At 35.0% G+C, this 26,658-nt stretch overlaps 1 protein-coding gene across 1 annotated transcript in view; it reads right to left on the minus strand.

Annotated features, from left to right (window-relative positions):
* The window catches only part of CFAP54 (cilia and flagella associated protein 54), a 101,381-nt gene that overhangs the window by 35,440 nt on the left and 39,283 nt on the right, over positions 1-26,658 (minus strand). The window contains exons 26-46 of the mRNA XM_062492356.1: positions 25,647-25,802; positions 23,862-23,984; positions 21,705-21,836; positions 21,179-21,275; positions 18,347-18,436; positions 17,548-17,674; positions 16,653-16,746; positions 15,499-15,638; positions 13,705-13,923; positions 13,167-13,303; positions 11,313-11,458; positions 10,402-10,629; positions 9,970-10,193; positions 9,737-9,872; positions 7,643-7,757; positions 6,908-7,060; positions 6,179-6,376; positions 5,254-5,341; positions 4,604-4,810; positions 2,952-3,018; positions 973-1,155 (exon numbers count right to left, since the gene is read on the minus strand). Of these exons, the coding sequence (XP_062348340.1) occupies positions 973-1,155; positions 2,952-3,018; positions 4,604-4,810; positions 5,254-5,341; positions 6,179-6,376; positions 6,908-7,060; positions 7,643-7,757; positions 9,737-9,872; positions 9,970-10,193; positions 10,402-10,629; positions 11,313-11,458; positions 13,167-13,303; positions 13,705-13,923; positions 15,499-15,638; positions 16,653-16,746; positions 17,548-17,674; positions 18,347-18,436; positions 21,179-21,275; positions 21,705-21,836; positions 23,862-23,984; positions 25,647-25,802 (3,060 nt within the window). The remainder of the gene's footprint in view (positions 1-972; positions 1,156-2,951; positions 3,019-4,603; positions 4,811-5,253; positions 5,342-6,178; positions 6,377-6,907; positions 7,061-7,642; positions 7,758-9,736; positions 9,873-9,969; positions 10,194-10,401; positions 10,630-11,312; positions 11,459-13,166; positions 13,304-13,704; positions 13,924-15,498; positions 15,639-16,652; positions 16,747-17,547; positions 17,675-18,346; positions 18,437-21,178; positions 21,276-21,704; positions 21,837-23,861; positions 23,985-25,646; positions 25,803-26,658) is intronic.

Here is a 26,658-nt window from a genome sequence, read left to right on the forward strand (position 1 = left end):
GGATCTCCCACAGCAGGGATAGTTACACAAAGCAAAATAACAAAGTGAACTCCAGTAAAGCAGGATGGGAAGAAGCAACAATGGGAGCTTGCCTGAAGCTCCAAAAGAAATAAATCTAATAAATGGCTTGCTGACAATAAAAGGTGTAATATCTTTCTGCTTCCTCCTGTCTAACTCCTCTTCCATCTCTACCTGCTAACCTTTGTTAGTCCCTGCTGCCAGCCCTGCGATCTTTTCCCCTCCCTGGCATTGACTCTGCCCCTTGCAGGACCTTGCCATAAGTGGATTCAACTCTACAAAGCTGGAAAAATCTATCTGCTTTTTCATTTGGAGAGTTTTCTGTCATGTGTGATTTACAGAGGTATAAAATAATCACCTGACAGGAAATTCTGTTAGTGCACACAGGACCAAACCAGAAAAGAGAGAGCATTGCACCTTTTTCAGTACTAGTAATCAATTCAATCTATTTATTCTAATGTACAGCACTGCACCACTAAAGGAAGCTGGATTAAAGTGGAAACAGTCAGACGTTAAATGGAGGAAATAAGAGTATGACCAGCATAGGAGGGAAGTTATAAAAACACTTCATACAGAGGAATAAGAGAACATGAAAAGGAGAAAGGCAGAAGGGACTTTCATCTACTCAAAGTTAAAATATTGAAAGCATACTGGACATACTGCATTTAAAGCATTTTTCTGTACAGTGTATTTTAAGTAGTGTATAATAGAAAATTTCCTCTTAAACGTCTTAGCTAAATGAACCATGTGTTATCATCTTCCAAAATAAAAAAAAATTTCCTGTGCTTTCTAAAACATGTATGCAGCAAGCTGTACCTTGTTTTAAGTGCCAAAGAACCTAGCCATAGGGGTATTTTGCTAGAGGTTCTGTGGGATCTCATAAATACAACCCAGACAAAAACATAAGACTAGATGTCTTAAAAATAATTTCCAGAGCATAAAAATAATACTTACTATTAAATTTTGTTTTGCACAATGTAGTTCAAACATAATGAAATTCAGACTTGCAACTACAGTAGAGATATCAGCTCTGTAGCGATCAGAGAACAGGTCAATACCAGGAATAAGAATATTTGTTTCATATTGTACAAAGTCATAGTCAGATGTTGGATGTGGAAGAGAAGCTCTAAACAGGCTCTGAAAGTAATAACAGTGAATTATTTTTGAAAAGTTATACAGCTATTAGTGAGACACTATGAACTCCAACTCATAAATGACTTCATAAACACAACTCTATCAATGCCTTAATCATTCAGCGGTTTCCAGCCACAAATATTGAAAAATATTTTTAGAGAAAAGGTTTTATGTGTGAGGTTGATGGAGAAATAAACAAGCTGTAAATAGTCTAAGGACAGTATGTCTCCCATCGTTTCTGGGAGAGTTGCTGACTTTAAGGCCACTTAAAAGCTAATTCCAGCCTAGTTTCACCTTTAACTAGGTCAGGTAGCGCAGCTTATCAGCTAGTGCAGCTTAAGTCTTGTAACTAAAAACTAATACGAAATTTAATAATTTCTGGGAGAATTGCTGACTTTAAAGCCAGTTAAAAGCTTGTTTCACTCTAGTTCCATCTTTAACTAGGTCAGCTAGCGCAGCTGAAATCATATAATGAAAACATAATATGAAATTCAAGGAAATAATTTCAATGTTCTCTCTTAAAAAGGGAAAAATGTTAACATAGTGTCTGATGTTGGATATTCCTTCCCAATTGTGTTTATCTTGGCGCAATTACCAACGATATGCTAGAGAAATTTGCATTTACACTCAGATCCAAGATATTAACAAGCCTAAAGCCTACACCAGAGGTGGAATTTAAACAAGGTTATAAAAGCTCTCCAGTTCAAGGAATAAATTATGGTTTGAACTTCTTGCAGTACAGTGACAGTAACTGATTATATTTTTCAAGACAATCAGCCTGCGAGCTGCTTCTATCCCAATTAATATCAGACCCACTTCAGTTGAGTCTCAATTATTTCTACTGTTATACAGCTGGAACAAATGTTTGCTACCATTAGTGTTGAGAGGAGGAATCACCATTGTTCAGCTTTGTAATTGTTCAGCAATTACAGCGCTAGAAGCAAGTAAAAATTCTCCTTTACCTTTGTTTCTTCAACTTGTTCTCCCTTTGGTGAACTTAGCAAGTTTCCCAATGTGGCCTAGGACAGGTCTCACAGTCACAATCATGACACAAGATATCAGACACTGTCATTGCTTGGTTTTGGAAGAAGCCAGATAACTTCCTGAAGCTGCACTGGGATGAGTAATCATTGATCCCAGTAGAGTATAACTGGCAGAGTACTTGCAGTTTATTTTCCTATATTCCTTTTGTTACTGGCATCTTAACTTCCATTTAAAAGTAAACTGAATTTTTTCTCTCTCTCTGTACATTTTTTTTCTGGAAGTCTGCAAACTTCATTTTAATTATCTTGTTTTCTTTGTGAGTGAAACTGGATCATTTATAATATCCTCTGGTTTTAGAGAAAACTTATTATAGAGCTGAGATTTCAGTATTACAAACTAATCTGTGGTCTTGGTTGAAAATTTAAGACAACTGTGAAGACTCTACAGATCTAAAAGAGAGCAACTCTGTTAATGCCATCCAGCTCTTCCTGAGCAGAATACTTCAAGAGAAGAAAGATAAATTTGACTATCAAACATTTTAGTCATCTCCTTTCTCTGAGTATTTTTTCTCTGAGACACTCTAGCCTCCTATTGAAGTGCTAACTTTTAGGCTATAATACAGAAATAATGTTAAAAAAAAAACAAAGAATGAAAACATGGTATCTAATAAGCATAAATTTTCAACTACCTCTGATCTGGATTATTCCTTTACAACCAAAAAGAGAAATAAAACAAAAAGATAATTATTTTAACAGAGGGTCATTTTATAATCAATTTGTTAACTTCATGAATTTGAACTAAAATTGAATTCTTACCTTAAAAAGTATCGCAGAAAAATAGCAGTATTTTTCTCTTAATCTCATCTGTGATGTTGTTATATACCTAAAACACAACAAAAAATAATACAAATGCACCCATCAATATAAATTATTTAAATCCTTAGATTTTTAGTCTAATGTCATAATAATACTAACACAATCTAGATGTTTCTCCTACTGAAACATAACTGCCTGTTTTTAAATAGCTGCTCAGCCACACCACGGAAAGAAGCATTTGATCAGAGACATTCCTAGATAAAGGGAGTTGTCTAGATTATCTTCAAACTTAGAGAACAGACAGAGGCAATCTAAGGGCAAACTCCATCTCATACAAAACTAAAAAGATAAAGCAGATTAAGCAACTGATACCTTAAAGCGTATAAAGTATTTCTTTCCATAAAGGAAGCCTAAGACAACCAGCACATGGATTTCAACATGGAAGATGTCTAGCTAAATTTAATGATTCCCACACAGTACCTCATCAGAGCCTTAAACCATCCTGGTATCAGGGTGAGCAACTCCTATGAGCAACAATCCTAGAAACCTTTACTTCAATATTAGAATCCTTTAATCTGCACTTTACAGCCTGTGACTAAGCTGCTGTAGAAAGAGTAACTTAAGAGAAAGATGTTTAACAGTCCAAGTCAGGTCTGAACACACAAGAACCACCCGAGGGAGAAGCCAGGAGGACAGCTCCCTCCAAATCCTGCCAGGATTTGGAATGGATGCATTAGCATGGAGGGATAGTATCCAGTGCAGCAAACGGGTGCCTCAAACACCTGTAAAAGCAGCTAGGGATTTGGTCTCGCCTAAATTGGACCTGAAACTGAACCACAGATCAGAATTAGAAGAGCTGTCATTTATTATCAAGTTAAACTTACTCCTTTTCCTTTTGGGTGCTAATTCTAAGTGGCAATGCCACTTCATCCTGAAATACCCATGCTGGCACTTGCAAAGCTATCTTGGCTTTACATCATTTTGGCTTTATATTTTACATTGCTATTAATATGACCTGCTTCACAGGTAAGGCAATTTGCTTGGATGAAGCTCTGCCCTTTCATGGTTATAGTGTTTCTAAGGTCATTTAATGCTGTCTTGGTTACTTCTAGATTTATATTTTGTACATTACATTGAGGAACAGCTCAGAATCACATTCACAGTGTTTTACCAGCAGTCAAGGAGTAATGGATGCATATAGTTATTGATAGTAGATTTTTATGCAGTAATTCAAATTTCATTTAATACTAATTCACCAGAAAACTAGTACTTTAGGCAGTAAATCTAACCTCAAGATACATTAATATTTAATATGTGCAATAAGTTGGTAAATGTGATATTTTGATTGAAAATCAATATGACTGTAAAATCCTTGCACTTATGACTTCTTATCATTTTGTTTTCTTTTAATGATCTGTTCATATAACATACAGCTGCATTTATGATCAAAGAAGAGCACTCAAGAAAAGGGAAAAAACAACATTCTCCAAAGGAGCAAATTTCTCCCTGAAAGGAAAAATTCCTCTGCTTTTGATGAGTCTTTTTTATAACAACTCATTATTGGTTTTTAATTAATTTGAAGTTGCCTCATGTCTTGGGTGAGCAATTTGCTTAAAATACTATAGAAATACATATATGGGTATGATACTTACTGAGCTATCTTAGCCACTAGGACTGCTGCATGTAAACATCCCCAAGCTCCAGCCTGAGAAAGAAATTTCTGACTCATATCAGTTGACCTTCCAACTGAAAAGCAGTCTGTAGCATCTTTTGGAAAACTTAACTCTTCCCAGGTGTTAAGAGCATCAGCAATGTTGAGTGTTTCATCAAGGGCTTGACACCAATATTTAAAAGCAGCTCTGTAACATAAAAAACACCACCATATTGCTGACATTTTCCAAAGTGGAAGATAAGACCTGCTTCATTTAGACCTGCCTAAGATTTAACTAATTCTCATTGGGTCACAAACTGAAATACAGTTTCTACAACACACATACACACAAAAAGATACCATTCCTGGTCAAGAGATTTATTGGGTCTCAAATTAAATCATCAAGCCATAGACATTACTTCTTAAAAGCACACAAATGCATCATTATTTGCTTAATGGCAACAAGGTACTTAAGAAAAATAAACAATGTATAGGAAAAATCCCTCTCAAAATATAGCTAATAGTAAGTTAGATGAAAGAAGTTATATGGACTAGTAGACAGCACAAGAACTTCCAAGACAGTTGAGGGGTATAGGACTGACAATCAAAAAAATGAAACTGTGCTATATTTTTAATCCACTAACTATTTACCTTTTATTTCCAGAATAAAAGTGAAGATTTCCAAGTTCGTGTAGAGCCTGTACCTTGAGGTCTCTCTGGTTATTCATTTCAAGGACGCCTGTAATTTATTTTTAATCAATTAAGAGAACAAGTTGTCATGTCATTAAACCAGTTACTGAACCTTTAACAAATTTGACACGAGTAGACATGAATTCACATGTAATTCAATGCATACTTTTTTTTCATTTATTGGTCTTGTATATTTTACATTTAAATGTACCATTTCTTACTTCAACTAACTTTGAAAGCAAAAATAAGATATGTGGACCTCTTTACCAAATCTTTCATATTTTTGTTTTTTCATACCTCTCAGATTCCTTCTTGTTCACAAGATAAACTAGAAAGCAGGTCACTGGCCCTGCTAAACAACTCTACCTGCATACAGCACAGAAACTCTCACAGACTCATTTTTGGAAACCATGCTGTAAATACAACCACTCCGAGGATCTGTTGACCTAGTACACTTGACCTGTTTAGTCATAGAGCAAGAACAGGTAGTAGTGAGGAGCTGTGACTGTATGAGCAATGCCACACCAGAACATAAGATGGAACTAGGTCAAATATTCAAATACACAGAATATGAAAAGTCTGTTTGCTAAAGAAAAGAAACCTGTGAGGGAATTGAAATGAATCTGCTAAACATTACATCAAACTCTGAATTGGGGATTAACCAACATAACATCACTGAAGTAATGCTTTTTCATAAAATGAGATAACTAGAAATTATGAACCAGCTAATGACTTGTTTAGGATCTAATGCAGATTTGGAAATCAGTCTTCAGTTACAGCTGTCTGACAGAGAAAAAATAACAGTGGGATTAACAAATATAAACACAGATAGGCAGAATGTTGTTACTTCTTAGCTGTAAACCGAAATTTATGAAAAAAAAAATACCTATTGTTTGTTCATAGGAAGAGATAATTACTGAAAGCTGTGACTTTGGTATTCGTCTACTCTCAACCACACTGGAGAAATTGTATTTTTCTTTAGAAAGGTCACATGGTGTCGGTAGAAATATCACTTCATCTCCCACGTTAAATTTCAGCTTTCTGCTTGAAGAGATATGACTGCTGATTGCTCTTCCAGCATTTTCTAGATTAGAAAAGTGATTTATGTGATCAGTTTGGAAAAGTATTATACTATTTCCAGCACCCCAGGTATTTCCACACCATGTTAGTCAAACAAATACAAAATTCCTCTGTACCCTATTTCCATTTGGTTTCCTATGCTATAATCCCGTGTGTCTCCTAATTAAACTTATTGGATATAATTCACTGGTCAGTGTAACCAAAGGATATGTGTTCTGTTAGTGAAAATAACAGAAAAACAAAGTGAAAAATAAATTGGGAAGATCTGCCAGTCAGTCCTCTGACAGAGGTATGGCTGCAAATAGACAGGTGACACAGCTGCATAAAAAAAAAATATTATCCAACTATTTGACAAATCATAGGAAATAAGGCTTAGAGCTGGTGCTTATAGAGCTTCAAATTTCACTTCATATTCTATATTTTTTCTAATTGTCAGAAACTAAAACTTGAATTTAGAAAAATCTGTTCCTTTTACTCTGCTATTTTAACTGCATATACACTTTATGAAGAGGGAACACTTCAATGAATCACTCACCTTGTGTGTGTGCAAGAAATAATGAAAGTAGTTTCCTGCTGTGTCTCAGTGCTCTGCTTTGATATTTAGATTTTTCTAGAGCTTCTCTAAAACATTTCAGGGTATCATTCACATCAAGAGGCACACAAACTAGGGCTTTTGCTTGATTGTTATCTAAAAGGAATCAATAATTATGGAGAAAAATTTTGTACTATATAAATAATATATATAAATACATATATTATTTATATATAAATAAATATTTTTAGTAAATCACCCTGTAAAATATATTAGAAATTTTCACAACTTCAAAACTAAAGTATACTAAAATTTTCCCCTTTTTTCCTGTTTATTTATAAATTAAAGTAAATTATTAACCACCAGGAACATTAACTCTGTCAATAACAGTGCTGATTCACACTCACTTCTGGGTATATTGCTAGATATCAAAACATATCAACAGAAAACTGGACCAAGACCACCACCAACCCTACAGGCTGTAGGTCATCTAGCACCTGCTTTCCTCTGCTTTCAGATATAGTCTGAATATATTTTTAAATATCCTGACAACATTACAATTCTTCCAAAATATCAAGAACAACAATTCTAAGACAAAGCTCAGTTTATAATAAAAGACACATGAAGTGGAAGAACTATGATAAGGAGACGAAACAGAATTTTAAAAAAAATCCAGTATGAAACAAAGAAAATACTTTGGGAGAAAAGAGAACACACAATACTGAATTGTGGTCTGACCTGTAGAATCATTACTTGTCTCAGGATCGAAAGAGCATCCAGGAAAAACCCCTTCACTGGCAGAACGAGCAATAGGCAGCTGTAATTTGTACCCTATGTAGTTTCTGCAACTCATCTAAAAAGCAGGATTTGTTTAATGATAACTGAATAATGTTAGAAAAATCAGTGTTTGGTTCTTACAGTTAAATATCTACATACTCAGTCATACGACAAAATGAAAAGAAGGCTAATTAAGAAAGACCCCACTGGCACATAACAAGTACGTCTGTTGTTAAGAGGTGAAACATTCACACCTAAATATTGGACATAAACGTTTTGAAGTTACTGCACTAAACTTGTCCCTTCTTTGGTATTTGCTGTAATCATTAGCAACTCCTTGATGTTCTGCAAATATTCCAACTTCTTTTCTCTAGATGAATGCATGCTTGCACAGAACCTGTCACCCTAAGCAGACCTAAAGGACGAGTTGCCGGGGAAACACATGGGAATGTTACATAGGGAGATACAAAATAGCTCCAAGCAAGTAACAACAGCAGCCTAACTCTGGCAGAGGAGCAAACTTCCAGAACTATGAAGAACTAATCCACCACAGACTTTTTATTTTGCTAGTGTAGTTACACCAGTTCAGAAGCAGAAGGACCAACAGAACTAGTTCTAGACTCTCTGAATGGCACTGATCTATGAAATGTAGCCATAAACTCCACATTTCTTACCTGAAATCCTTATTACTATTTGTCCTGGTTTACAATACAAGATACATATTCTATTATCATCTGAGAAGGGTGATCATCCTTATCTCTGTGGGAAGTATCTCCTGTTGATGGGCCATTGAGTCCTACTGTATAACTGATAAGATTACATCATCCCACTGGGAGATGCTCCAGCCAGGAGGACGAGCCAAGCCTTTCCTACCTAGATAAAAACTGAGGTTTAGAACACCAAAGGCAGCCTTTTTCCACTGGATTCCAGAGGAAGAACCAGGCTTTTATCCACATCATCGCTGGACCCTTTGGAGGAAAACTGCATCAGCACCCTGACTGACAGGGTATCAGGTTGTATTCTGACTCTGTCACTGGTTTTATTTTTTATTATTGCATGTATTTTGGTTTTCCTTTTTCTCTTCCCTATTAAAAATTGTATTATTGACTTGAAGTCTCACTGGTTTTGCTTTTCAAACCGGTACACTATTAGCTAACGCTCATCTTTAATCTGTAAAATTTCTTCCAAAATTATGATTACTTTTCCACAGCTCAGTTATCAGCATTATGAAGTGGTTTGCTGTAGTGCAGCATGAAACATGAAATACAGAGCACCTCAGCTGCCCTCGAGTGCCTTCAGAGTCCCTGCAAGCTCTGGGCATTGGTGTGCTGTCTCTAGGCAAGGCACTGGCTCCTGAACCCCATGTTCATGTTCATATTCATGTTCAGAACAAACCTGTTTGGTACTTCCCCCTCATCTCCTTCGAGTCCTCTCTTTACATCAGTAACACAAATACCCTAAAATATCTACATTGAGACTGACTTCAGCAAAACTTCTTAGAAATAAACCTAACATTTAAAAAAATGGAAAATTCTAGTTTCTAATAGCTAATTCAACTAATAATTTCCAAGTGGCACAGTCAAGTAAATATATAGAGCCACGGTTCTTAATGAGAGGAACTTGCTGAGCTACTTAGGGGTTTTTTTGGTGCTGATCAAGTTTTTTAAAGTTTTTTTATTGGCATTGCCAGTGTTGGGTTTAATTCAATTTTATTAACTTTTGGAGCAGTGTTCCAACGCAGAAACAAAGCAATATTCAAATAAATTTTTTAAGGTTAAAAGAGTGGTATCAAGAAATAAAACAAAATTAGATTTAGCTTATAATAAGGAATGGGTGTGTTGTGCATGGAAGAAATGTCTTCTGGGTTGCCTGCTGCTCTTGGAATGGTGTCATACAAGCCTTTTCATGTACTTCAATCAATTATGTTCATTAACTTGTTATAACTGACTACTTGGTAGCACTATGAGAAAGCGTGTTAGTCTCATCAGTGAAACTGCTTCTCCACATTTAGTTCACATTAACAGTCAGCACCCCAAAAAAAAGTCTGTGTTTCACCTTCTGTGCATCAGCAGAGAGATGTTTTGTGAAATGAGATTCATGGCTGTCTGGGCCACTGAACTGCTGTATCCTTTCCAGCAGCTGCCTCTGAGCATACACCAGCAGTGGACTCACTTGTTCTGTGAACCTCTCACTGGAAAAAAAAACAGCATAGTAATTAAGCAATACAATGGTATATTAAACTATATAATGTTAGCCTTTTAGTTTTCATTAGAGTCGGTATAACTTACTGTGTAAATATGTTAAATTGTACAGCTATGTGTACCAGTGCTTCCCACTTCTTCATTTGATATAACACTTCTATTGTTTTAAGAATCAGATTACATATCCATCTCAAATCGACCACATTCACATCATCCAGGGGAGGCTGGGGATGAAGATTAGAACCACCATTCTCATCCACAATACTTCCTAAACAACTGGGAATGCAAAAGTCTCCTTCAGGATCCACAATCTACAGTGAAGAAACATTATTATACCTGTTATTTTCAAATCCAGATTTAGGACAAATAAATTACAGAGATTAGAAAGTACTGTAATCATCTAAAAAACTTGTTACAGAGAATAACTTGGAGATAATATAATGCAAGAAAGAGAAAACTCTCTCTCTCTCTCGTGAAAATGTGATAACAAAGAGTTATCTCAATAAAAATAATTTTTACCTTAAGAGAACTGCTTTCTTGTAGGTCAATTATCATATCAATGATCATGTCTGATGCAAAATAGAATGGCAACCAGATGGTGTTCCAAAGAAAATCCCAGGTGATGGGAAATGCATCCATACGGGAATGTGACTGGTTAGCAATCCATTGAAATTCTTGAGTATAGTTCCAAAGTTCTCGACAAGCATTTTGAAGTAATGTCCAGTAGCCACCACGGTGAGCAAGAACCTGTGTATACCATTCAAAATATAACTATACCTTGGAAATGCAGAAATTAAAAGCTTCATTCTTTTATTGTAAAACGTACATAGATGTAAATTGCATATAGGCATATATGCATATAGGCATAAATAATCTTTTAGAATTGAAGTCTAGGCATTATAGAACCTTAATTTTCACCTTTTCATAGCAGCACTAATTTATAATTGAATTTAATTGTAGATTTCGGTGTGAGAATAAGAAATAAAAATTAATTTACATCATCTATATGCATGTTTTTACTTGGATTTAGAAGGTTTTATGGGAAGAGTAGTTGATCTGCATTTCCCTTCAATCACTGGTTCTCCTGTTTCTAGTGTGACGTTCACTAAGAACCGTAAAGAGAAAGGTAAGTCTGCAGGTATTTTCAGAAAACTTTAACATGAAACATGAAAAGGAAAGTTACAAAGGTAGAATGAAAAACAGAAGAATTGCATAAATTATTTTATGTTTGAGAGAAATATATATTATGATAGGTGATATGTCTGATATTTCATACATTGTACCTGGATATTTTTCAGAAGATGACAAAAGCAGTAGAATTTTTTTGAATTTTTTGAAGCATGAGGTCTTTTCATATAAAAAGAAGTAGTAAGAATTGTAACACAATGCTTAGTAATATATAGTTTAATAAGAAACCAACCACATCTTACCACTGCTCTTTTCAAATGCAAGAAGATGCTTTTAAAATGCTTCAGCAAAAGGGTATTTGATGGAAACTGGTCCTGCTCTTCAGGGGTCTTTGCTGATCGACTTTGAGAAGTTTGACTCTGTTTATTTCTGTTCTTAGGAGACTTAACTGTAACAGAAAACAAAACGTTCACTTGTTCAAATTGAGTTGAAGTTCTCAAAAACAAGAAAAAAACAGTCAGCTAGGATTTTCCTTGGGCAGCTTTTCCTAACTTAAATGTTAGTAAATGCCAGTGTTAAGGTTATCATGTTTGTAAGATTATGGTATTTAAAATATAACATGGTTTTACTTAGGAATTGGGAGAAGCAGGGATGAAAACAAGTTTGAGCAAAATAATAAAGGGTACCAAATAGTTTCCAGCCTCAAAGCCAAAGCACAATCCTCATTTAAGTTCTAGGAAGAAATCACCATGGCAAGAAATCTCCTGGCAAGCTTGCAAGAATTTTTCTTAAACAGAAACCTCTTAAAGGAGATGTTAGGAAGAAAGGAGGGTTTCTGACAAGTTCTGTAGTATATGTAGATTTCCTTCATTATTTTATTCACTATTAAATATCCTCCAAGGGGAAAGGTAAAGGCTCATGGTAGTGGGATATGGTAATATCTGAACTATAGGTTTCAGGCAGAAGCTAATTCCAAGCTATATTGTATTTGATGTCTATGGCAAACTACACACTTCATGTAATTTTTTTTTAATCAGGATTTTTGCAAAGGCTAGGAGATACTAAACAGGACTTTTATCAGATTTCAGCCAACTTCAATGGTTCTCAGTGACTAGTAAGTATCAAGGCAATGGTGTTTATGTAAAAGGCTGTTACAAAGAGAACCAGTGAATTCAAGCTCTAGATTTTGTCACACCTCCTTGGAGAAGGCAAAGAGGACAGTTGATATTACCTAAGGATTTTATATAAAAAAGAAAGACAGGAAAATTTCAAACTTTACTGCTGTGGCAAGAACGTGTCCCTGAAGAGCTGTTGAAAAGATCAGACCTGTGATTACTTTTTGAGCTTCTGGTGCCTATGCAGAATTTGCATTGACTTGTACTCTACCACTAACATCGGAGGAAATCACAGCCTTGCATTTCACAATTACCCACAGACAGGAACCTTCTGGCTCCTGTTGAAACTTCATAGGACAAAAAAAAATAGCTAGAATAATAATAAATGAAAAATGTGAAGGACAGAGAAATCTGAGGTACCTTCTGACACAGGGAAACACTGGGGAGAAAGCAGTAGAGAAGGAAATTTAAATTCTACTTAAAATTAGAAAGATAACAATAAACTTCAGTCTGTAACTTTTAAACCTACTTACAGAATGACCCAGGAAAATTTTGACCTACTAGGAAATGTAAAGGAAACTAACAACCAATTACAAACCTCATAAACTGAAAGAAATTATCAATGCATTCAGAGTAATTTGGAATATTAACAATTTAATATGTGTAAGTAGTGTGGTATCTGCAAACCTAAAGCTAGTATAAGTAAATTTTTTTTAACTTACAAACTTGTTAATAAAGTATAGGATAAAGAATAACTAATTGATAAAATTTAACATATTTATTAATAGAGTAAACAATGCTTAGAATTATTAGATATGCCACATCACTTACTATCACTTCTGTTACACTAGGTTTGCCAAAAAAATATAGAGGACAACTGAAAACTGAAAATGTCTTCTATTATCTCAGCATGAGTGACTTGTTTTTCCAAAGGTGATGTAGACAACTAATGATGGAAGACAAGACAGACAGACAGAAATCAAGAGAAACAAAAAGTTAAGTTGAAAATTATTTCAGTTTTGCATCAATAAAAATTCTTACAGGTTTGGGTTTCAGTCACATCTGACTTTTCAAGGAGACGAGGAGTTGGTTTTCCTATGTTATCCTCTACAGCTTCTCTCGCCAGTACAGTGCCAGAATTGCTTAATGAGAATATCTCAGGATCCAAAATATTGTAACTGCAGAATGGGAGAAAGAGAAGAAAACACAAACCCCCCCCCCCACATACAGTATCAAAAAAAATTTTGGTATACATACACAAAATTCAGTTTCTCAGACGTGATTACTTTCCAGCAGCTTTAGGAATAAGAAATAATGAATGATAGCCAAATGTTATAAGGAATGAAAAAATAACAGTGTAGAATATTTCAAAGCCTTCATCTCACCAATGAGGTTAGCAACCAAAACTGTGCTTGATGTCCACAGCATGGAAAGCAAAATTTTTTACATAGTAACAAGTCATTCGTATTTGAAAGATGAACTGTTCAGAGGAATATATTGTAATTCAGATCTGTCTGCACTAACAGCAATAACACAATAATCTATATTAATAGCAATCACTGAGAGAAGTAGGATGTACCTGTCCAGATGCTGTGAACCACTAATTCCAATATTATATTGCTCCTCCAGATTCTTTTTAAATAAGTGGTAGTGTGCAACTGCCAGATAGATATTCATCTGAGACTTCCAGGGCATCTCTTCAAGACACATTTGACAAAACTTACTTCGGGTTACATATTTACTCAGCAGCATCACTAAGGTTTGATGAGCTAATTTCTTCAACTTATCCTTGCCTTTCCTAAACCAAAACATATGCAGTAGCAAAAAATTAAACTCTGTTTTCTTGAAGTTGTAGAAAAGAAAGTCCTGGTAAAGATACACAGAAGTAACCCATCGTATATCCCCTGATTTATATGCATAAGCACACAAGCATATGACAGATTTCTAACTAAAAAGCTACTGTGCTTTCCCTCTTTAAGTGCACTTAACACACAATAAATACTATTTTATATTTTACCAACTTCTATAAGTTATTTGTCTTAGTACTTTAAGAAGTTTAGCTTAGTTTGAAGTTATCTGTACCGGAATTGTACAAACATTATTATAGCAAATACAATGTGCTTCAAAGTTAATTTAGGAGGGTCTTCTATTATAATATAAATCTGGATAATTTTTTTTATTGCTTTGCTTTGGTAGTTAAGCACCTCCAATATGAAGAGAACATAGGATTTCAAATCTCGATGCCTGCATTTAATTTCCAGCCAAAGCTTTTCAAAGTTTCCCTGATAGATGAAAAAACTCTGTATTACTTCATGAACATACAACAATGTTGTATTCAAGCTGAATCTCATTTTTTCTTTTTTTTTTTAAATTAACTGTAAACTGATCCCTTTATTAACCTAAATTATTTTTCCGCCTGTTTTCCACCTTTAAAATGTAGGCAGAAGAGGATACCACATATAACTTTGATTATATTATACAGCATTACTATTATGTAAGACACAAAAGAGTAGCTGGTAAAAACCCAAGATAGATTTAGCATCTCCTCTCCTGCTGAAAGCCATGAAAATCATCTTAAGTAAGGTAGGGTTTCTTCTGTCAAGGAGGAATGATAACGTTTTGGATGGTTTAGGTGAATGCTTTTAAGATTATGTGGAAACTTTTTCAAGTTCTTTAAAACACTTCAAAAATCATTTACAAGATTGCTTATATGCAAATATTTATAGTTTCCTACTTTGCTAAGTGTTGAAAACATAAGTGACCAAAGGACCAAGTTATGAATACTGCACATTCTTTTAGATCAGAAGGTAATGCTATTGGCAAGTTAACCAAACATAACCAAGTATCTGAATATCAGCCAAAGGAAGAGGTGAATGAATATCCTTTTTCTTTTTTTTTTATCAAAATCCACTTTTCTGGAAGCAACAGAACAGATAATCCAAACATACTAGCACAAGGACCACAAAAATAATTTGGAAACTACCTGAATAGCAGGAAATAATAAATATTTTTATTACTTTTGTAACAGGTAAACTCCCCAACAGTTTGAAGAGCATTATAACACACAGATTAACAGAGCTTTTCCACCATGAAGAAGCAACATGCTCAAGCAAAAACAATTGAAACACAATCTGATTATTAATACAAAGGCTTGAAATCTTTTAACAGCTATTTTTTTAAACAGAAATGCAAGATTTTGTTCCCTTGAAGGAAAACCAATTTTATACTAAACTAAATCAGAAAAGTGAGAGGACTATGTAGAAATTAGTCTCTTTGATATAAAACAAAAATTAAAATGCACACTTAATTGTAAAATAAATTTCAGTCAAAATATTTTTTTCTGCATATAAGCCTGAAAACTGTATTCATTTACTTTTGTGCTTCTGGAGAATTCATTGCATCTGGATTTTTCATTAAATACTCTCTAAGAGGTCCATTCTTAGGTATGGCTTTTTTCACAGGTTTCTTCGAAGGTGATGCCTTTGGTTTCATTGAAACTGAGGTATCCTTTCCCTTTAAAAAAAATCTTGCATCAAAATCTTAAACATACTTCAAATAATTAATTGTATCTACATTATCAATTACTTGAGGTATAGAGCAGTTTGTCTTATGGAGGAACAGAACATTAAAAAAAAATCCTGGAAATGGTTGTCAAAATAAGGCTGCAAAAGAAATACTTAAAATTTCCAGAAAACTTCACAATTTTTCTGGAAAGTACACATCAAATGCCTGACACAAAGAAGCCAGCCAGGTCCCTAAACATTTTCTTTCACATGCCACTGTTTCATCACAGAAATAATGATAATTCTTTTCCTAATATTATAAACATATAGTAAACATAAATATATAGTACAATACATTTTAAACATACAGTAAAACTTTGCAATGCAAAAACTGAGACAGAAAAAACCTTTTCCTATTCCATCTCAGATGCTAGCAGTATTACATTACTAGAGGATTACAAGGAAGAAGACTCTTCCTCCACATTAATACAAATTCATTAAGATTTACTTTTAGTGGAACATACAAATAAAGTTCACTATAAATTAAGTCTGAACAAAAAGCCTTTATTGTGCAATTAGAATATATGCACAGGGAGTTAACCACGAACAATTACTCACAAAAAAGTGTAAGCACATACTGCACAAAAAGGCCTGAGCTGATTTCCTTTTCTGAACATGATGGTACCCAAGTCATTTCCTATTACTGCCATGTTATTTTAAAGCAAATAAGGAAAGGCAAGTTTCTTCTGATTTTGGAATGCCTTATTCTGACTCATCTCAAATTCTCACAATTGTTGGTCTTTCAGAAGAACCCCATGCCAACTTTTCTTCCTGGTTTTAGGAGTGCCGAGGTCAGCTGAGGACTAGAGCTTGTATTCCAAATTTTAGCAATGGATGTTTCTATCCCAAATTTTAGTTGATGTCTCTAGATGACATTTTTATGAGACAATTTTTAAAAATTTATTTTGTTCTTATGGTATTGCTTGCCAGTAGAAACACACAACTCCTTAAAAATAAAACTCACTTTCTCAACATCTGCAGCATTTGTGCTTTCTCCCAGAGTGAGAAATCTTGCTTGTGCTGAAATTCCATCAGTACCAAGGAAGTTCTCATTCCTCCTGATAAAAAATATTTTTAAAATCATCATCATCATAATCATTATGTTAAACTCCTTTCAGAGTAAAAGGTTATCTTTGGGAACATACAGAGCACATCATGCAATTCCTATCTCATTTGCAGTTTTAAATTAAAAATATTTTCTTAGAGGATTTGAAGATCCTCTTCAGAAAATAGGAAGTGTTAATTTTCAAGGTTTATTATAGAAATCCGAATTTGTGAGTAACAACTTTACCACCTTCCTAGTATCTAGTGAAACAAAACAGTTTTCTTCATTACCCAAATTATACTACAAAATTATGCAAAGAATTTCTTCACATCTATTGTTTTGGTCTCTTGTAACCACAATTCCTGTTCCCTAAAATATGTATCTCATTTTCACTGGTTATTTTCCTTTCATAATTGAGAAGCACTCATGTGCTTTTTTAAAAACAGGACCTTTTCAGGTAAGTGTCTACAATTAGGCTCTATTCATCTTTTCCCCACAGAATTTTTTTAGACACTATAGTAGGCCCTGATCAGTTTACTTTTGATTTAACTCATCATACCTTCTCAAGCTATGCCACCACCCCATAATAATATGGCAAATAGCCACAATATTACATCTCCATGTTTAGTGAGGTGATAATTCAGTATTTACTGTAGCTGTGCAATACTCTGTGTTCATGGAACTTCTGCAGACTAGGAGTTGAGGAAATTACTCCCGATGGGTCTTCTGACAGGTAAAACTTACAGTTTCTTTTGTAACTGATGCTCATGAGCCTAAATAATAGGTTTTCACTACCACTGTAACAGAGATCTACCTTTTCATGTAATCTTCTACCCCGTCTGCCCACTCCAGAACACACTGAAACTTCTCTTCATTCAGGACTTTGTGCAAAAGTTGAACAAAGAACTCAAGGAAACGTGTTTGCCCTCTGACTTTAAGCACTGAAATAAAGCAACAACACAGGAGTTTATGCTGTAACAGGATTCTGAATTCAGCTAGAATTACAGCTATGTATGTCTCAAAGCACATATTTATGCCACGTTGTATACACATAGTGACACTAAAATCATGGATACACAATGGCAGTTGCTAAATGCTTCTTGTGACTGGGCATCCAGAATCACAAGCTCACTCTATTTAATTCACACCTAGAATTCAAAACATTATAAAGACAGAGATTTCTGTGAATTCCTCTTCCAGTAAAATGATTTAATGTGGAAATGGGATATCCCAATTTTAAAATAACATTCCATATAACATTCAAAACAGAAAAGAGAAGAGATTCTCAGAAAAGAATCTTTGAAAACCTGGCACATTTTTTTTAAAATTTATTTGTTTCTAAGGTTATTAGAAAACAAACATTATTCAATTTAAAATATTAATATTTTATATACTTAGCATCAAGTCCCCAAATAATTGATAGCATTCACTTCTCAATGTGTTTATATTGAGAACTTTTTATAAGCTATGTTTCACTTGATTTTGTTTATTTGAGAACCAAATGAAGATAATGTTCCCAAGAGCTTATTCCAAGCAAGAATGAGATTGCTCTATTGGCAACTTTCTGAAGTAAAGGATCCTTTACAGTTAATACAAACACCAACTATCCCTACCTTCTCGATAAGCACGCTCTGATGTCCAGCATGAAATTACAGGGTAGAGGGACAAAGGACCTTCCTTTCCTGTAAGCTGTGTTCCAGGACCTGTATCAATAACAAAATGAAATCCATTATGAAAAGCTATGAGAAATTCCATAGAAACTCCACCTATAACTGACAATTTAAAAAATCCTTCTCTAGCACAGAGTTTGCTTTTAAATCTCTCACTGTCATGCAGAGAGAAATTCAAATGCTTGCTCTTTTCTTGCTATATAAGTAGCTGTACAACTTCTATAAGAGCTTACAGATGTGACTGATGATTCATGCTCTGCATATGGACCATGTAAATAGGTAGAGGATTCTAATTTCTTAAACTAAATATTTACATAAATATATGTATAGAAATTCATACACAGATATGAATAGTATACAGAATATATAGGACAATAACTTGGATTCAATCTTCTGGCAGTCAAACACAACTGCATTACCAGCTGATGAGCACCAAAAAATGTTACGTGTACTATTTGTTATTTTTCCTTAATAAAGAAGTACAACCAACAAATTTTGTGCTTAGACAAGTCCTGTGGTTGAAAAACATCAATGCAGCAAATCCCTGAAATAAACAAGATTAAAAATGCACTCTGGAACAAGCTGTAATTGTGGATCAATAGCTACAACCTCCAGTGAGAACAGTCAGTTTAGGTCTGTTGAATATAAATAATGTCTGATTAAGAAGGACAGCCAGCAGCAAAAGCAGACTTCTTAAAATTTTCTTTTTAGGACACCCTTTCTTAGTACTCTCTCCCATTTGGCATTTTCAAAAATATGTTGCTCCAAATAAGTATTTTCACAAAGAAAAATAGGTCCCAAATTTTTTTTAATGGGAAAATATTTGAAATCTCAGAATTTTCATTGTACTGTGTGTGAAATGTTTTGGTTTTCTCTTCTTTTCAAAGAAGCAGCTTCAGCTCTTTTCTTGTAGACTATCATCAATAGAAAGCTAAGTGTTGATCCAATTATAAGGATTTCCTATGACAAGGCTTTTTTCAAAATATTTTTAACAGCATGCCCAACAGCTGTGCACATTGCCCTAAACCACTCAGATGTATTCATAAGGACAGCTGTAACCTTTGCCTGACCACGTCAATAGGCTTTTTCTCAATTTGTATCCTGAAACTATTGATAAATAGGCAACAAATGGACAAATATTTCAACAACAGAGCAGTCTTTAGTGATCAATTATTTGCCAGGTACTGAAAACGTAGGGTTTTTTCTTAACTGATCAATCCATTAATTTAACTTTCCATTACGTAATCAACATGATTTTCAATTAACTTACAGAATTCTTTCCTTACGTGACTTGTTCTGCAGGAATGTAGGCACCAAATGTGAGCAAAAATGAAGGATTATCACACAGATTAATGGAATTTTTCCACCACCCCTTATCCCATTTTCGATAAGAATGCTTTCTCTTCTGAACAAATGCATATACAGAGATGACTGATGATAACTAGAATATGAGGGGTGTGGTCTTGCAGCAAAGGCCAGTTGCATACTGGGTTATACTAGAAACAGCATGGCCAGCAGGTCAGGGGACATGACTATTCCCCTGTGTTCAGCACTTGTGAGACCACATCTAGGTTACTGTGCCTAGTGGGTTTGGGCACTGCAGCACAAGACTCTGACATGGCAGAGTAAGTCGAGTGAAGGACAGCCAAGATGATAAGGAGCTATATAGTGCATGACAAAGGAAGAAGAGGCTGAGGGAACTGGGTTTATTCAGCCCTAGGAAGAGAAGGTTAAGAGGAATCTACACCTACCTAATCAGAGGAATACAGAATGTGGAGACAGACCGCCCTCACTGATAGCACAACAAGCAATTGAAACAAGCCAGAAATCAGAAAATTCCAAACACATAAAAAGAAAACCTCTCTAACCATAAGAGCGGTTAACTATTGGAACAGATTGCCCATAAAGGTTGTGAGATCTCATTCTTCAGAAAGATTCAAAACTTGACTGGATAAGCCTCAAAGTAATCTGATATAATTTTATCTGTTTTGAGAAGGAGTTGGAATACTTTCCAGAAATGCCTTCCAACCTATACTGTTCTACAATTCTATCCAGGCTCCAAGGAGTATAAGATGTCATGTAAATATAATGGAAAAAAAATCAGTGATGTTTCTGATTTTAGTTCTAACCAAATTGATTTAAGTGATTTAAGTTCTAACCAATTTTTCCCTATAATTCTTACTTGTTAATTCATCTAACTTTGGCAGGATTACTAGCCAGAAAAGTATTGTACTTGATCTAGACTATAAGATATTTTAAAATTCGTACACTTTTTCCTGAGTTAAAAGGTAGTTAAATACTAGTATGCATGCAATTGCCTCACAGAAGGACAATTTCTGTTAACTTTATTCAGGACGAGTTTTCACCACTAAAATTTCCTGCAGTGGTCATTACTACTAGCATTGGCAAGGTATTAAGACAAGCAGCAAGTGGACAGTGGTCTTTGCCACTGCATTTTCTTATTAAAGAAGACAAAGCAAGCCTAATTAACATGGAATCCAATTTAAACATATTGGGAGAACATATATGTTTGCAGAATTGTTCACAAAGGAATATTACTTTTAAAGAAGAAATGAGTGTTCCAGTGAAAATTACAAAAAATATGAATACACACATCATTACCAGGTCATCATTACCAAGATCATTATTGCTTTGGTTGATTCATCATAGAAAATATAAGAAATAAAGGTAATTCTTCAGTAAATGGTTTTTTTACAAACAAAGCATAGAAAACTCCATAGACAAAGGTAAGAAGTGTTTCAACAGTACACCCACCTGGTTCTGTCAGTTTGAGGAGACTTGATTCAAGAGTACTCAGATTTTCTGCTGCTTTTGCCATTGCAGCTAAATGGGATGTCCTTGAGGAACAGTTCTGTAATATTGAATACTTTGTTATGAAAGCTTAGCTTTAACTTAACTAAAACCAGCTTGTCAATAGTGGAATTTAGCTTAGATCCCAAGTCTTCTAAATCTGTCTCTTATAATTTCATCAATATTGTACTATTTTTCTTTTCTGATGAAATTAAAATTCTGTTCATTATTTTTTTAGCACAGCATATTTTGTCAAGCATGGGGACTCCTCATCTCTGGATGGGGCACTGAACAACCCAATCTAGCAGAAGCTGCCCCTGCCCAAGACTGGGGGTTGGAGCTAGATGATCTTTAAGGTCCCTTCCAACCCAAACCATTCTATGATTCTAGAAGGAAAAACTTAATAAATCTAGTCTTCAAAATAATAGAATACAGAATTTAGAGGAGAGAAAAGAAAAGAAAAAGTAAAAACCAGAGCAGCTACTTTTACCTCTTTGCGAGTGTGTGTTTCTCCAGTTTTCACACCTGACAGACTGGGTGAAACTGCTGGTGAGATCAACAATTTTTTCCCATAGTTAATGATAATTACTGCAAGATCATACTCTTTCCATGAATGTAGTACCTATAAAAGAATCATCTGTTACAATTTTTTTTGTTTACATAATATGTAATATTTAATTACTGTCTACTTATAATTGTCAGAATGCATGAATATAATCAATAGAAATTAATTACTCAATATGCAGGTTTCTTTTAATAAAAAAAAACCTGACTGTAGACATATAAAATAATTGGAATTGCAGATATGTTATCTATGCGTTCTACTTCTGCTCAGCCTATCCCTCAGAGAATAGAAAGATTTATCTAGAAGTATCTACTACTGTGATTGACACTCTCCCTGTTCTCAGGCAGTACTGCTATCAAAGAACATAAAGAGTAACTAAATGATCCTCATTTGCCTCTCTGGTATCAAGTACACATTTTAAAATCCCAACTGTATTAGTAAAAGGATTGGTGAAATTTATTTTTAAATTACAAAATTTATAAATTAAAAGCATAACAAATGTTTTTAGATGGCTTTATCTTTTTTAGATAGGCCCAAGTGCTTCTACTATGTGCAAGCTAACTTCACTTTAGGATCTTTGCCTTTGTGATCCTAAATGTATAGTATACCTTAAGATAAACACAGTACATGATCTGACTGTAAGTCAAAAGAAAAACATGTACCATGCTTTAATGAGAAACATTTGCAATTCACTCATTCTCTTTTCTATTCTCTATGCTATCCTGTTGAAATGCTATCTCTAAGGAAAAAAAAAAAAAAAAAAAGACCAGCAATCTAAGTGGTAGTCATTTAGCTGAGGAATCCAACGACAAACAAACACTTAATCAAGGTTTCAAGGCTTCTAATAGGCTTTCTTGGTCCTGACAGCATTCATCTGTGGCCTATGCCTGTGGGGCCAGGAGCTTCCTCTCAGTTTAAGTCTAAGCCTACAATCCCTGCTGGCTCCTTTATGGCAGAAATGTTGGTCTCCAGCTTGGTCCAAGTTATGCCTGGGTGTGGCAGTGGATCACTAGACGGGGCACCTGGCCCATGGACCAACTTCTGAGCTTGACCTCAAACTGTTCCCATCATGATGGACCAGCCTGCTGGGCTCTGTCTGACCCTCGCCGGCTCACCCTGCCTTATCCTGACCTGTGGACTGACTTCCCAGCTTCACATCTCACCTGCCTCATCACCCCAAATTTACCTGATAATCTGGGTGCCTGGCTGACTCTCAATCCCAGGTGCTGCTCTGCCAGCCATGGCATTTCCCTTGGCTCCTGGCCTCACAGCCATGTTGACCTTGCAGAGCATTTTCAGGGTTGTTTGATACTGGTTTGGTCTTGTGAGGTGAGCACGGGGATTCAGCTCCTATAAAGACCAAGCTGAGGAACCACCAGCACAGGCCAGTCCTTCAAGTCATTAGCCACAGCTCAGCCTCAGTATGAGCTCTTAGTTGAGGTGTACCCAAAGCTAGAGGAAAACTGACTTTTTCAGTATCACACATTTACGATAGCAAGTAATTAACTGCAGGATGTCTCTATACACAAGGGGAAAAGTCCAGTACCATGTTTCTCCTTATCTCACTGAATTGAGTCAATCACTAGATTGAGTATCTGAATCATAAATGTCATCTACAGATATATATTATGGTTGAAAGTCAAGGTGTTATTTCTGCCAGCATGCAAGACTAAACAGTATAAAGTCTCTTGGATCTAATTAGCAACTCAGATATGTTAATCTGATTAAAACTACAAATATGGATTATTTGCAAGAAATAAACTTTTAAACTTATATATTACATGTACATTTTATTGAAAATAGTACTACATTAAATGTAAAAATACACACAATGATATATAGATGTGATGACATGGACTAATAGACTATTTTCTGAATAAATGCTAAAAAGTCAAAATATCATTGTTATAAAAATGCACTGATTCAAAGATACTAATAAATATTTGTATGCCTTTACTATTTACGATTGCTTGTTCTCTAAGATATTGTTCTGAAGGCTAGCTCACTAAATCTCTCTTTTTTCTCTAAATGACAAGAGCTGTATCTCAAACTAAATTGTAAACACAAAAGCACACACCATACCTTTGCTGTATGATATGAAGTACAGGCTATCATATGCTGAATACTCTCATAACATCCTTCCTGTCTCTTTTGCAAAGTAGCACTTGGAATTTCTTGGAGAACAGCTAAGCATTTAATGAGGATCTGTAAATACAAGGGTTAAAACAAAGTTTGGAGTCTGGAGCATATTTACAAGCTTGTACGACTGTACAGCCCATTGTATTTCATGGTGAATGTTAAAAATACTTTGAAATCTAATGAATAGGAAAATACATTAGCTGTACAAATGCCATTAATAAAATTTCCATCTAATTGAACACTGTCAAGATTTCAACCACAACCCTTTAGAAAAAAACTACATCTTCACATAAAATCCCAGATATTCATATATAGATACATGATGGATATCTCTGCTGATTTAACTAACATTTAATCCAAGAATGTTTAATTCAGTGGGATTACATACAGTGGGAGGACTGTTTAAAAATATATTGAGATTGTAAGAATTTAAAATGAAAAAATATATATTTCCAGTATGCTGTAAAAAAAAAATACTTCTTTCCCCAATTTCGTCCATCAGAAATTAAAAGAACATATGGCCAAATTATTTTTCACTTTATTTAAAAAGTCTGATACAGGAGCCATTTCCTGTGGCTAGTTGTACCTTTAGCAGGACACCACAACCAACAGAATCTTAATCAAGAAGTTACTCCTGTACTCAAAGATGTTTGTTTGTTTGTTTTTTCTAAGCACTCCTGAAAACTTCTCAGGGCTATAAGTGTCCCAGTAGTCCTTCCCTGAGCATCCTCACTTGGGAGCTTCCCTCAGGAGCCCAAGAGTGCCAACCAAGCTCAGGCACAAGCCTTCAGTCCCTGCTTGTGCTGTGCTGTGCTCATCTTCAGCTTTTTCTCCTGGATGGACCTTGGACTTGTGTTGTAGCCTCATCTCCAGCATCTGGCTTCAATTCCTGCATCTCTTGACTTTTTCTCCTGGATGGAGCCTGTGCCAGCCCAATAACCTCACGTTGTCTGGACTGTCAGTGGATCCTCTTACCAACACCCTGCTCTGTCTGCCATATTCAGATGCTGCTGCTCTGTGCCTCACCTGCAGTGCAGTCACCTCATCCTTTCTCACAGAGTGAATGTACTCTTATTGCTGCTACTTTAAAAGGCTACCAAATTACAGGAAACAGATTCGCATATTTCTACTGTATCATTGCTGAACCTAAAAACCACATCTGCTGCTTCATAAATGGTAGGGGAGGATTCAGGCACTCTGTTTTTGAAGAGAAGGTGCTTGCTTCTGGAAAGAAGCACATGCATGAAAACTAAAGGCTGCATTTTCAAAATACTGAATAACTTTCTTTTCTTTAAGAAGAAAAAAAGACTGCATATGAAGCAAACATTCTGAATTTAAAAAACAACAAAAAAATCAAAACAAGAAAAAAAAAACCAAACAGGCAAATGCTGCTTTTCTTTCCCTTAAAAATTGCCATCTGCAAATGACATTCAAGTAGAAACTACATTGTAGATTCTGCTACAGTTTAAAATACCAACAATCACCCTGAAGAAACAATTGATACTCTACAGTTACTTTACCATATCTGAGAGCAGAAGGTGTGCAATTTACACCAAACTTATATGCACTGGGGACATATAAAACTCTAAAAGGCTTTTCTTTCATCAGCTATTAAGAAGTCAAAGCCTGGAGATATTTAGCTCTCCGACTGTACTGCCTATTATGAGTTTAATTTGAATCATTATAACTGCAGGACCTGACAGCTGCTTTGTCTTAAACTGTTCTCACCTGAACTACTGGCACTGAAAAAATCTTATGATAAATAAGTGGGGCCAGGAGGCCATAGCATTGTACAACAGACTGCAGGGTGTAACTCGCATGGTTCAACCAGTTGCTAAGTTCAATTGCCACAGTCATTCTTTCACATTCTGCTAATCTAGCAACCTGTAAAAGAAAAACATATTTCCATTTAAATAAGCATTCTATTGTTTAAATTATTTGAGAGTGGAAGAAGACAGATGTTAGTGCAGTCTAAAAACCAAGATAAGCAACAAGATGAAAGTTTAAAAATGAATTTGCAATGACACCTGTTAGAAGTACATTAAAAACCAAATTATTCCTGGTACTAAAGGAAACATTTGCTGTTGATCTAATTGTGCCCTCTGAGTTTGCCCATATAATTTACAAATTGAGGCTGATTAATAATCTCAAACTGTGTGGAGTGGAAATTTCACAAGCTAGCCTCTCAGGGTAGGTAAGAGAAGGATAATTCCTTCCTTTCCCTTCAAGTTATCTGTTGCAGCCCTTGCAAGTGAGAGTTGATCTTGTAAAGTTACCAAGTAACCAACTGTTCATATTTTTTTACAAGTACTTTAGCAAAGAAAGGAATCGAATTGGAATGCAATAAAACAGGAGTCAAAGCTTGATTATCCAAATAAAAAACAAAGGGTGTCGTCATTAACGTGCCATTATACTAGAAAAAATCTGAAATAAAATATTAGTATATTAAAATCATGAAACCCTGTTAGAAGTCAAAGCTTAATTAAAATACATGTATTAAATAGAATAAATGTTTAAAATTTAAAACTCAAGTTAGATCTCAATAGAATAAAAATAACAGTTATTATACTTCTTTCTTATTTTATAGTCTACCACCACTGAAGTCAAGAAAAATCTTCCTTGGTAGGAATCAGTGGGTTTTGGATTAGGCAATAAGTGATTCAGAAACCATCATTCCAGCAAGATGTAAATAACCAACAGCTTCTGAAATATTTCAGAAAGAAAGGCCATGTAACCCATA

This window comes from Cinclus cinclus, chromosome 4, assembly GCF_963662255.1.
Source record: "Cinclus cinclus chromosome 4, bCinCin1.1, whole genome shotgun sequence".
Classification (NCBI taxonomy): Eukaryota; Metazoa; Chordata; class Aves; order Passeriformes; family Cinclidae; genus Cinclus; species Cinclus cinclus.